The sequence below is a fragment of the Balearica regulorum genome, chromosome 6, assembly GCF_011004875.1.
Source record: "Balearica regulorum gibbericeps isolate bBalReg1 chromosome 6, bBalReg1.pri, whole genome shotgun sequence".
Classification (NCBI taxonomy): Eukaryota; Metazoa; Chordata; class Aves; order Gruiformes; family Gruidae; genus Balearica; species Balearica regulorum.
In genome coordinates this window covers 310,795-323,481 of record NC_046189.1, presented here as the reverse complement: position 1 = coordinate 323,481, position 12,687 = coordinate 310,795, and the positions used below count along the sequence as shown (strand labels likewise).

Below are 12,687 nucleotides of genomic sequence, written 5' to 3'. Positions count from 1 at the left end.
GTTCAGGTGGCCATCCTGCTGGCTGGGAGGCTGCACGCTCCCCCCATCACTGTGCACAAGGCCCGCACCCAGCCCGTGACACACCACATCACTCGAGATGAAGCTGCTGAGATGAGGCAGAGAGACGGCTGAGCCCCATGGGCTCCTCTCGCCTGGGGAGAGGGACCACCCCTCCCGAGGGGACAGGAGGCAGAGGGGCTGCAGGAGCTGCCAGGCCACATCCCAAGAGAAACATTGTCATCCAGCAGAGCCAACAGCCCGTGCCCTCACTTTTATTACGACCAGAAGCTCCCCTTACATTTAAGCCACTTGTTTTCCAAAGGGAAAATTTCCAATAGTCTTCAGATAATGGGACCAGCCCCACAAGGTTTCCATGCAGAAGTCCAAATCCCGTGCCAGCCGCCTTATGAGCAGGCAGGTGCCACCCAGTCCTGCTACCCCCATGACAAAGAGCCCTCGATTAATTATCTGCAAGTGCAAAGAGAAACCCCAGCATCATCAGAGGTTTGCTCCTACCCTGTGGCACCAAGCGAAGTCTTCACGCCTGCGCCCACCTGGCAATATCCCACCACCAAAGCTCCCCCCCCCGCAGCTGAACAGTCCTGGTGTGCAGGATGCTCACGAGGCTTGTGGCATGGGGAGGACGGGCACCACCACTGACCAACCTTTTTCTGCCATTTCCAGCGCTGAAGTGCCTCATGGTAGCGAATTCTGGTGAAGGTCACCTGGGAGGGTTGCAGGAGAAGGTCACCACCTCAAAGCCAGGCAGGAGGAGCTTGCGGCGGCTCAGGCAGTGGGGACCAAGGTGCTGGCCTTACCATGGTGTACAGCGGAACGATGGTGGAAGGCATGAGGGTGTGGAGGAAGTTGTCTACATGCTTCCGGAAAATGAACCATGTTGAATTCACGTGCTCACGCATCTGCGACAGAGCAACCATCACCCCTTTGCAGGGCATCCTGGCAGAGCTCCCCTCTGTTTTGCTAGCTCTCCTGCTGCCTGCCCTGGGGGTCAACACAGGGAGCAGAGCCTCCCAGCCCCAGCGGCATTCCCAAGGGGCTCTTAGGCTAAAGTCTGCTGGGGTGAGAGCCCAACCAGAGCCTTGCCAGAGACCCTGCCCGCTCCATGCATCCTAACGGAGGGCCACTGTGTGCACGGCCCCCGGGGCCACAAGTCTGTGTGCGGCTCACCCACCTCTACGTAGTTGTACATGGCTAAATCCGAGATTGCGTGGTCATCTGGCACCCTCAGCCGGGAAAACTCAGGGAGGCAGGCACCTAGGAGAAGAAAGCAGCGGCTCATGGGCAGCTCCCTAGCAGGGTCTCCAGCCACCTTCCTTCAGCTGCAGAGGGATCCTCCTCTGCTCTCGCTCCTCCCCAGCCACCTCACTCACCGAGGTCATTGTGGAACCGGTCCATTAATTCATCAAAGACCAGGCAATCCTCAAAGCCCTGGGAGGAAAATTAGAGGGTAAATCGGCAGAAGGAACCACACGTTCACGAGAAGTGCTCTCACAGGTGCTTAGCTAGTGCAGCTGTTTGCACGAGCAGGGTCCCACTGACCAGCGCTTCAGAGCAGGAGTCTTACTCCAGGCCACTCTGCCAGGGGTCTTGCAGAGAAATCCAGGGCTTTGCCTTTCCTGGCAGACTGGGGCTGCCCTGCTGGACCCCCCTCCCACGCAGTCCTCTGCCCCACAGGAAGGGGCCACCGCCACCCCATCCCCTCTCCTCCCCGGGTACAGCAGGTCCCAGTGAGCAGCCAGGTGCCTGAGGGGACTTCAGACCTGCCGATTCAGAGGACATCCAACTGTGAGACAGGCCAGCCCGTGAACCCTACAGACCTACGCTCTAAAACCAGGCATTTCTGGGTGAAAAGAGCCGGGACCCAACTGACAAGGCCCATGAACTTACTGCATTCATGCCCTGTCCGTAAAAAGGCACAACAGCGTGTGCGGCATCTCCCATCAGCATGCACCGGGAAGCGAGGTGGTAGGAAGAGCACTTCACAGATATCATGGCCTGGGCTGGCAGCAAAAAGTAATCGTGCTTCAGCTCTCGCCTTCAGGCAAAACAACAGATACTTCATTTGTGGGACCACAAGAGACAAGAAGATCAAGTCATGCCACGTCCAAGCTCAGAAAGCCAGGGCCACGGGCACTGTCAGTGTTGGGAGGCAAAAGCCAAGCCTACTGACTAGGATATTTGTGCTGGGAAAAAAGTGGAAGCCAGAAAACCTATTTCATTAACTTCCTCCCATGGACCAAATATTTTGTCTGCAGCTTTTACGCTCTGCACACAACTTGACCGTGGGTAAGAGTGTCATCGACATCTCAGTCCTCTTACCATGAGCAGTGGTGGATGGTGGTCACTGCAGGAAGGATATGCCAGAGGATATCGGAGTTTCTAAACGTATATGAAGTCCTGTGATACAGTTGCCTTAAGAGGAAAGGAGACTGCCTAACACAGCTGAGACCCTTCCTATCAATCAGCCAAAACCAGCCCATAATAGATAATTATGTTGCAAAGCAGAAGCATTGATAGGGTGGGCTGGAGCTCCCACCGGCTGGGGAGCTTCCCTCTTTGCAGGAAAAGGAGGACGTGCTGACCAGAGCCATGGCCATCAGGATGTGTGCTGGAAAGGCTGGTCCCGGTCCCCACTGCCCCCAGGGCCCCCGGGCCAAGCAGGATGCTCCAGCTCCACGCTGCTGCCCTTGTGCCGTTTGCCCAGCAGCAAGAGGGTCCCCACTGCCCAGGGAGCAGCACGCCGCTGGGAACTACCTGCTCCTGCACCTCACAGCCCTGACACTTGTTCCAGCCATACAATCAATAACTGCCAGGCTTTCTTCAGTCAGCACAGTGGGTTGGGTTGGGTTTTGGTTTTGCCGAGCCCAGCTTTTCTGTCTGTTAGCTAAATTCTCAACATTTGCACAACTCAGCTATCTGAACAGTGGGACTGCCTTTGTGCTGCTGGTTTTGGCGTGCAACCCTTACCTTCACTCTAGCAGAGTCACTGTGCTCACCCACCTCTAACGTCAAAACCACACAGCTTATGAACAGCCAATCCATCCCTTGAGTTCAAAGCCTTTAACAGCAGTACGAAAGCAGCAGGAGGTGATCTGCGCTTTGCTCCCGCAGTGGCAGGGCCTGGGCCATGTCTCCAAGGGACAGAGCGGTGCTTCAGTGCGACTCTGTCAGAAACGGCCGCAGGATGGGGCTGCATCGCACTGCTGAGCCTGCTATTCCAGCACGGACACAATTCGGACCTCAGTCTGCTCGCTCCCCACTCTTTCAGACCTACAGGCCGTGGAGATCCACCCCAACAGCGTTCACAACCCCTTGGCCCACCAGCTTCAGCGGAGTCTCCATCGCCAGGCCCCCGAGGCTGGGTGGGGATGCATCCCCTGGCTTCGTGGCGCTGCGATGATGAGCGAGAAGGGGAGACGGGAACACTTACTCTCCGATGAGGGGGATGGCATCTGGGAAGTAGGTCTGGAAAAAACCCAGCACTTGCTCGCCTGTCGTGAGCTTCTCAAATTCCTCAAAGGGCATGAAGAGTGTGCAGGTGAAGGACTTGTCCTGCCAGCCGGGGAGGAAAGTCAGAAAGAAGCCCAGAGGCCACAGAGAGCACCTGGTGCCTGCAGCAGCAGCTCAGTGCCCAGCCCGTCACCCGGCAATCGCAGCGACCCACCTGCGCAGCGGGGACGAGCACCCAGCCACCCTGTTTCCCGTGGTGGGCTTGCACACGCTGGGGGCAGGCAGGGGGGAGGCAGAAACAGGCAGCGTGTGATCTGCCTGGCATGCTGCCCTCTACTCCCGTAGCTGGTTTATAACATCCAGCTGCAGAGAGCTGGTTTTCGGGGTGCTCAGGTGGGCTCGGATGGGCGGGCAGAGAGGTGGCACAGGTACCTGCTCAGCACTGTGAGGCAGGGCCGGGTCTGGGGGTCCTGCCCTGCAGCACCCCCAGGCTGTGGGATGCCTGGCGTGGGCTGGGGGTCCCTCCTGGCACCTTGTCAGCCCTCCCAGCCCCTGCCACGTGCCTGCCACTACAGTCAGTTCACCCCCACAAGCTCTATCCCGTGCCCCAAGGGAGCGTGGGTGTGGGTTATCACCATGTTGGGCAGTGCAATCATCATGAAGGTGTTTCTTGGCCAGATATGGAGGTAGTTTGGTTCCATGGCAAACTGAAAGAGAAGGAAAATCGCCTTGTGTCCCTGCTTTGCTCAGTTTCCTCAGCCCAGCCTCTGGTACACCACCACACCAGTTCCCATCCTTTGTACCACGAGAAGACGCAATGACCACAGGGCCCCTTTTTGGTACCTGATGCTTCAGGGAGACACAGCGCAAGGGCAAGAGGAAAGGGTAGGAAAGATGAGCAAAAATCTGCTGGACTGCTATCGCTGATGTCCCCACAGACCCGCTCGCATATCCCCAGGACCTCTCAGAGCTCGAGTTAACCCCACTGCTCTGGGACAGGCTCTGCAGGATTTTTGCAGCCAGGTACCAAGACATTGGCCCCACCACTGGAAGAGGAAAAGATGCCTGCCTTCTCCTAGGAAAGTTTTAATCCCTTGGCTGAGCCCCAGCTGAGAAATTAGTTTCTCTAGAGCTGCTGTAGCAGAGCCACCACGAGAGGGGAGCAGGGTGTCCCACCTGCAAAGGGGGTAGCAGCCCCCTGGGACAGGCACACTTACATCTCCACCCTTGGGAGGGATGGTCAGCTCCATATAGCCATGAGGAATGTACTCGTGACTGTAGTTAAAGCGCGTTTGCCTCATGAACTGCTTTCTCACTGTTGAAAAGGCTCCATCGCATCCCACGATGAGGTCGTAGGTGACTTCCAAGGGCTGCTGGTCAGATCTGAAAGCAAGAGAGCCCTGTGGATCAATCCTGCTGTAACTCCGGGCCAGCTCAGCACTGCTGGGCACAGCGGATCTGCCTTTTGCAAAATGCTGGGGTCACCTTCAGCATTATTCATTTTCTAGGGTGAGGGAAGATGGCTTTCACCGACTGGGAAGCTCAGCGTTAGGATAAATAATTCTCCCGTATGTTATCAAAAGGATAAATCTGCCAGATCTACCCAAGAACACAACAGGCGCTGCTGGGATAATGCTGCTGCTTGTAGAGCCTGCGTCCCCAGGTGTACGGGGGACATGGCCAGAACTTAACACGATCAGGAAACAAGGTTGTTATCTGCCCTCCCTGATGAGCAATCTGTCCCTGAAAATCAGTGCTACGGAGACTGGCACGTTTATTCCCTGCACAGGTCAGCAAGCAAGTGCCTACTGCCAGGCTGCTGGGGGTTAGGGAGTCGCTTAAATTGTTTTTCAGCCTCCCCATGACCCCTGCTTCGACGTCTCTCCTTTCCAAAGCTGACACCAAGTTTTGCCCACTCAGGAATAACACGGTAGTTTCAAACTTAGATTGCTCAATTGTTTGCGGTTTTATGAATGATTAAGCAGAAAACAACTGAACGCAGCACTCGATCCCAGGCTTGCGCAGGGATTACCTTTTTATGGTTAACGTCCCCAACTCTGCGTTGCACCCCAGGAGCTTGTGTCCGAAGTACAGTTTAGTGTTGGAGTACTTCTCAGCAGCTGTGAAAAGAAAAGACAACTAGATGTAGAGGCTTGTACTGTGACTCCAAAAATATTTCCAAGGGATCCCTGAGTTATAGAGACTTTTGCCATTACAGCAAATAAGATTGCTGTGTTGAGTGATGGCCGGGGCAGGGCACACTAGGACTGCATTTCGTCAACTCTGGTGAAAACTTTTGGAAAAGTGCAAGGAATCCTGCAAAGATTTCTTTCTTCCCCACAGCGACATGAGTCATTGACCTGTTTCCACCATCACTACTTTCTGTTTCAGGATGGGATGCGGTGCCTGTAGTCAGTGGGGAAATTCGGGGAAATTTGGCCTGATTACACACTCTGCTCCGATTTCTACATCTCTGTACAATCAGGGGTTGCAGAAAATGCCACGAAGCGTGGCAAGGCTGAGGAGTATCTCCTGCTTTGGCTGGTGAAGTTCTGGCAGCAGACTCCGGTGCCAGGAGCTGGAGAGCTGAGGCAGCTCCCACTTGAGGGCGAATGAGGGAGAGCTGCTCCTCGGGGATTTCTGCACATGAGAAAGGCCTCAGGGGGACTTGTTTGAATATCCTTTTTGTGTCAGACAAGCAGCAGGGAAACAGCACAGATTTTCTTCTTAAAAACACAGCGTGGTCACGTGTGCACTTTCTGAGAGCCAGGATATGCAGAACTCACGGGCAAAGACAGCCTGGGGGCCAAAGTCTCCTGTTCATGGGGCAAACCCTAAAATCCTCAGTGAACAGGGTGTAAAAGTGTTTGCATTACAGAACTGGCAACCTACCCGTTAGCAGCTCTCTGTTTAAGTTTGCTCTGTCCACAGAGAGAATGTACTGCAAGGTAAACAAAACACGGGGTTCAGGAGGCATGGCTGAAGGATGCTCTGCACAGCCAGACAAGAAACATCACCCTCTCCAAACCGCCCCGCCGAACCCAGGGGGTCACCCAACCCCCTTCCCGCTCATGGCATGCTTTCTAAGAGTGCGAGCCCCAGGCTGTCCGTCACACAGAGCTACAAACGCCATCAAAGACTCCTTGTGATGTGCGAAGCATCTCCGAGTGGCAGCAGGAGACCAGTACCTGGTTCTTCTTCCCATAGGGGATAGAGTACTTCTTTCCTGATGGTGTATGTATCCTCCTTGCCCGCATGGGAATGCCTTTGGACACAATCTGGAACGGAAGGGAACATAACCCAGCCTTCTGCCAAGGGGCAGGGCACAAGGTACCCAGCACCATTCCCCCCGCACACTACACTCCAGGCAGAATGGGATGCTCTCTGCTCATGCATTTTCATGTGGCTATCATCTGAGTTACTGGGGGAAATTCTACAGGGCTGTCAACACCAAGTCACTACATCTTACTGAGATTACTTACAAGCTCATTCTCTTAAAAATCAGTGCAAGAATATTTCTTGATAGAAGGGACATGAAAAGCGCCAGGGTGCTGGACAGGGCAGGGGCTGACAGCCAGATTACATCCTGGTGCGGGAATATGACCTGTCAAAGCCTGGGCTCCTTCTCTGCAGGGGCCAGGAGATCCCACCGCTGCCAACAGCTGGATGTTAAACAGTAGCAAGCACCCAGCGGAGGAGTGCTGGACTCTGAGTCAGGTGAACTGTGCAGAAATCAGTGTGCATGGATCTCAGGGGTCAGCCCAAACCTCAGAGTTTGGGGGGAAAATACAAATCTGGGCATGTCAGTGAGGAAACCAGCCCCCTTTATCACATCCTGCTGGTGCTCCAGTTCTTTTGGGAGTCCACCTAGTCCCACCCCATTTTCCCTCACCCTTCAGCAGGGAGGAGAACACGGCAGGGACGTAAACACTGGAAGGTGGTGTCTGAGCATTGGTTTCCCGGGGAAGCACCCTCAGCCACAAGCAGAGCCCAGCTGCTGTCCCCAGGCTGGGGGAGATCTGCATTGGCGGCTGTGCCATGAAGCAGTGGAGAGCCAGGCTGCAGACATGCAGTGGGAGAGGTCTACCTCCACCCTCAGGAAAGCAGAGGTGGCCCCTGTGTGCTTGGGGAGCAGAAAAGAGCCCATCCATCACCAGCTGAAGTCAACAGCATTTAAACAACAGAGACCCCACCACTGACAGAAGCTGCCCGAGTACCTGCTTTTCCATCCCCACGGCTTGGAGGGCTTGGCGTCCTCTGTGGGACAGGGCCAAGTTAATGCTTCTGCCACGGGCAAAGCTGGCCACACGGATATCTGCATGGAAAGAGCAGCTGATTATGAGATGCCGATACCACAGGCTGGTGCGGGTGGCATCTCCTGAAATCCCTGCAGCTGCAGCAGGCAGGGCAGTGGGGAGTCCCTGTCCCCTGCCATGTGCACAGAGGGCAGGTATCAGAGGGCACATTCAGCTGTCGGGAAGGCAGCTGAGCAGCTTCGAGGGCCACTTGCTCCATGCCGCCTCCAGCCTGGAAGAAGCGTCTGCAGCCAAGTACTGCAAAGGGAACGTTGATCCTGACAGCTCCGCACAGTGCCGGAGAGCTCATTATCACTAAGAGCCATTTCCCTTCTAAGCAGAGAGACCTGAGCGATGAATGCCTGGCAGCTCCTGCTGAGACCCACAGACCGATGCTTTCACCTTCTCCATCACTGTCCAGTTCAAAATGTCTCAGCGCTGGTCTGTTCCTCCTCTGAATGGCTCACTCAGGCTTCCCAGGTTGTCCGGCCAGCACATGTGGCAGGGCCTCATCCCAGTAGCTTTCAGGGTTGCATCTCAGCACAACAAATGGGACAAAAACTGGAGCAGAATGGTAAAATCCATCTGACTCAGAAGGCAGGTAAGAGCAACCAGAGGCTTTTTGAACCTGTGAAACTTCTAGGATATACAACATCCAGCAAAAAAACCACAGTGAAAAGCCATTTGCTCTTGCTCTGAGCCTGCAGCCTGCTGGCATCATTTGGGGCTGGCTGCTATGAACCCCCGTTTCTGCAGCAGGGACGCAGAGCCGTGCACAGAATTTGGGCCGGGCACAGCTGAGAGCCATGCAGCAGAACTGCCTCTGCCGATGTCTGCCCGAGCAGAAACAGTTACCACAGAGACAAGGTGTCAGACGGGGCTTCTCCTCCCCTTCACTGCACGTTCAAGTTGAGTGTCACCTTCCATGGTGTCAATCATATTTGCCATGTGGCTTGCCATCTCTGCCCAGGTTTTATTTGTCTGTCAGCTGATTGATAGACACTGGAGGTGAACAATTTCTCTGCCTTTCAGCCAGCACCTGGGCTCCGAATCATCTTTTCTCTGTTGGAGTGCCCTGCAGAGCTCCATCTCTCCTTCTGCACCAGCCCTCCTCACCACCGATGGCAGTGGTTACACATCAAGTCGATGCTTTTAACCCTAACAGAGATGCTGCAGCATTAACAACAGCCGTTGCTCCCAAACTTCTGACCCAGTCTGGTTCAACAGCACTGTGCTATAACTCTTCATGCAGAGACCGGTTTTCAAAGGCGAGGATTTGAATCAGTATTTAAGCCAAGAACGTAAAAAAAAGGCATCATTTTAGTAGCTGAAGGGTAGGTTGCCTCCACACAAGATGGCATATTTCAAATAAATGCTCCCCCCCACCAGGAGCTAAAGGGAAAAGTGAAAAGAATATCCCCAAAGTGCCACAGATTTCATTTTCTTTCTGCAGTTTCAGTGAGTTCACATAGTTTCTCTTTTGCTTCTTCAAGAACTGTTATCAGTAAAGGGATAGAAACATATTAATAGAGCAGTAATAATCAGGCTGAACTTACCTTCTCTGGCTTCATAAACGTCAACATGGAAACCTCGTCTAGCAAAGAAACAGGCATTTAATGCGCCCACCTACAAGAGAAGGATCAGGAATGGTGGGTGAAGCATTTCGCTAGCAGCTATATCACAGATCACTGCTGAGAAGCATCAAGGGAAAGCAGTGGCCAGGGGATGCAGCTCAGCATATACAGGAAGACCCTTCAATCAAGAACCTTAGAGAACTTCTTCCCAGAGAGCAGTCCTCTGGCACCCCTGATGTGCCTGCAGGGCCTCCAAGACAAAAGCCACCCATCAAAATTCATCGTATACATTATACCAAGTTCAGGGCTTGTTTACATGCAATGATTAATTGCAGCAGGGCTAACCCCTTCAGCCAGAGGCAGAGGCTCCCTGCTACTCTCTGGACTATATTTATCTTCCTCGATAGAATTCAGGGTGCTGCAGCATTCCCTCGGGAACACAGCAGGGGAAGCTAGACCTGTGCAAAAGCAAGGTGTTAGCTTAAAAAGGACAGCACACATATGTCCTGCTTGTTATTTAAATGGTTGGCTTTTTCTTGTTTAATTGCCATCATTAATTGCTGTCAGAACTACAGACTCATGTGTCATCACTCTTTTCCAGCAGCACAGGGGCCAAGAAGCTAATGGCCAAAAAAGTCAAAAGAGCAATTTAGGTGCTGCGATGCTCCATGCTGTCCTTTAGAGTCAGACCACTCTGTGAGTAGCGATGGAGGAAAAGCATTCCTAAACTACCGTGGGCAGGGGAAGGTATTTCCTCCTAGCCTAGTGTTTACCAAGTCGCAGTCCTCACAAAGCATTTCACGTTGGTGACTTGGTTAAAGCCAGAAGCAGCCAAGGGGCAGGAGGATCTGGCAGCCCAAATGTTATTTAGTGTACCTGGGCACCTCCCAAACCCCCTCCTCTGAGAAAAGGACTCTTGGCAGCGGGATTTATTTGCACACACCGTTCAAGGCAAGCGCCCACCACAGACACGTGTTGCGACACTGGGATATCTCAGCAGCAAAGGTTTCCCTCAAGGGAAAGAGCCGTTCTCCTCCTACAAAGTCCTAGCTGCTCAAACGAGCCTCACCTGCCTCCCACAGTGGGAACTCAACCAACTCCTCCATAACACTCCATCATCTGAAGGAGGAATGACTTTAAGAAAAACATTTGCCCCACACCCGAGCAATATTTTCACAGCCCTGGCTCCCTGGCCAACGCAATCACACAGCAGCCAAATTGCGTTTCCTACCAGACCACCGCCGATGATGGCAACTCTTTTCCCCCGTGGGTCACCAGACTCCATCGCTGGGGCAGCCCCCGAGTCACAGGTTCTTATGGCTGCGTCCCTGCTCCCTGTCCTGCTGTGCTGCCCTGGCCAGCGGGGAGGAGAATGGGAAGGACGTGGGTGGCTGAGTCACGCCTGGGTTCTTCTCCCCCGGTTCATATTAAAGTTTAACTCCCAGCCCAGAGACTACCAGTGAATCAGCCTGGCTGTGTGGCCAGCCACACTGAGCCGGAGGTGGAGAGATGTGAACATGGCGTTATTCTGCCAGGCCTTACCAAAAGGCGTCTTTTGAAAATTGTAAAGCAATTCTGTCGCCTTCAAGGACATCCTAACAAAATGCACAAAAAAGAGGAGGAGAACTTGCATCTGCCAGGCTTTTGCTGGTGCTTCGCTGGGCTGCAGCTGCAGAGGTACCGTGGGACGATGCGGACTAACTCCCAGGGCCTCACAGGACAGACACTTCTGAGGGTGGGATGCGTACCATGCTGCTTGTCCCGATCCCATCTGCGAGGACATCTTTCACCCCAGGAAGCTGTGTGTGGCTCCAGCGTTCCGGGGCGTGATCTGAGCAGAGGCCCATGCCTAATCTGCAGAAGGTTTCCAGGACTTGGACGAGGCTGTGAGGAGACATCTCTGCATGCACCGTTTCACGTGCCCGTCCTTGGGAGGAAGTGCTCTGCTCAGCCAACGCTGCACACAGTAAGATTTTAAAAGGGAGGAGCACACAATAATTAAACAGCAGACAGTGAAAACACATACATTAACATACACCAGCTACCATTTATTGCTAAATCTGCAATGCACAGCCCAAAACAGCAGGTCTGTCTCAAAGGAGCAAGATCAAATCCCTGCACAAGCACGGCGCCGCTCCCCATTGCGTGTCCTGGTGCAGGAAGGGCCAGCTGCTCCCGAGGGAATGGGGAGCAAGCACTGCGCCATGGTCCCACCACACAGTACCACGCAAGGAGAGGACATGCAGGATGGGGTCAGCAGGACTGACAACAGGCCCAGGCCCAAGTTTAAATGGGACTGCTGGCCTTGGGGCAGGCAGGCGTCCCAGCTGGGGCTGGCTGGGGCTGAGGAAGGCTGTTAGTGCCTGCAGCCCTGGTGCTGAACAATTGGCCACTGAAGACCCTTCGTTGGGTTTCTCTGATCAGCTCAGCAGTGAATTGATCCACGCTGACTGACACACACACAGAGCAAAGAAAACAAAGCAGGGAGGGCAAAGAGCAAGGTAAGTTTTACATAGTAAATACATGATTCATTAATTGTTTTCAGAGCCCAGACAGCACACCATTAGCTTCCAGCAGTGACAGTTATTCTTTGGAAGTACCACTCACAGCACCCTTTGCATACTTGACCAGTAGGCTTTACAGATTGCTCCACCACCCTGGCTTATGAATTTGATAGCAGCACTTTAAGGTACGCCAATTCATTCACAGACTCCTGTGGATAACACACCAGACAATTGTGTAACTAAAGCTGGTTTTGTAATAACACTTTCTGCATGAGCAGCCTCGGCCACAGTCCGTATACCAGCTCTTGAGGATACACAGGGAAGCACCGACCTGTCGGCGAGCAGCGCTACGTGGTACCGTATGTGGGTTGCAGTTTGAAAGTTTTTCCTTCCAAGATGATGCACATCGGCTTCTTGCTGCCAAACCTGTCTGCTCCGCTACTGACAATAGCTCTTGGCAAACCAGACTAACCATTGCCTATCAGGGACTCTCTGTGCCCAGCGCAAAACCTTTTCTTCTGGGTAACCATTCCAAACAAAATTTAGGTCCCTGGGTTATCTTAATCAGATTCACTCACAAACTGCACCAGGCAAAACCAACATAAAAATGTTCTCCACCTTAAAAACAGGAGAAGGTGGGAAGACATTGAGAAAGTGCAACCAATTCATTGTTTATCTTTCTGTAATAAACACAACCAAAAATATCACTTGATTAAAACTCTGAGTGAGCCTCCCGAGGAGTCCTAAATGAAAAAAAAAAAAAATAGGATAGCATGGGGTCAGATTAAAGTCTGCCCTCTGAAACATTGTGGGAAAAGTAAAGAATGGGAAAATGTTTGATTT

The 12,687-nt window shown here is 53.2% G+C and overlaps 1 protein-coding gene across 1 annotated transcript; it reads right to left on the bottom strand.

The window, feature by feature from the left end:
* Window positions 1-256: 256 nt before the first annotated feature.
* Window positions 257-10,734, bottom strand: KMO (kynurenine 3-monooxygenase). The gene is made up of 15 exons (XM_010298601.2): window positions 10,572-10,734; window positions 9,323-9,392; window positions 7,689-7,786; window positions 6,660-6,749; window positions 6,364-6,412; window positions 5,504-5,591; window positions 4,689-4,854; window positions 4,107-4,178; window positions 3,452-3,573; window positions 1,909-2,056; window positions 1,392-1,449; window positions 1,193-1,275; window positions 819-920; window positions 666-725; window positions 257-468 (listed from the first exon to the last, which is right to left on the bottom strand). Exons 1-15 carry the CDS (start codon window positions 10,623-10,625, stop codon window positions 301-303), a joined length of 1,428 nt encoding a protein of 475 aa, XP_010296903.1. The 5' UTR covers window positions 10,626-10,734; the 3' UTR covers window positions 257-300.
* Between the last annotated feature and the right edge of the window lie 1,953 nt (window positions 10,735-12,687).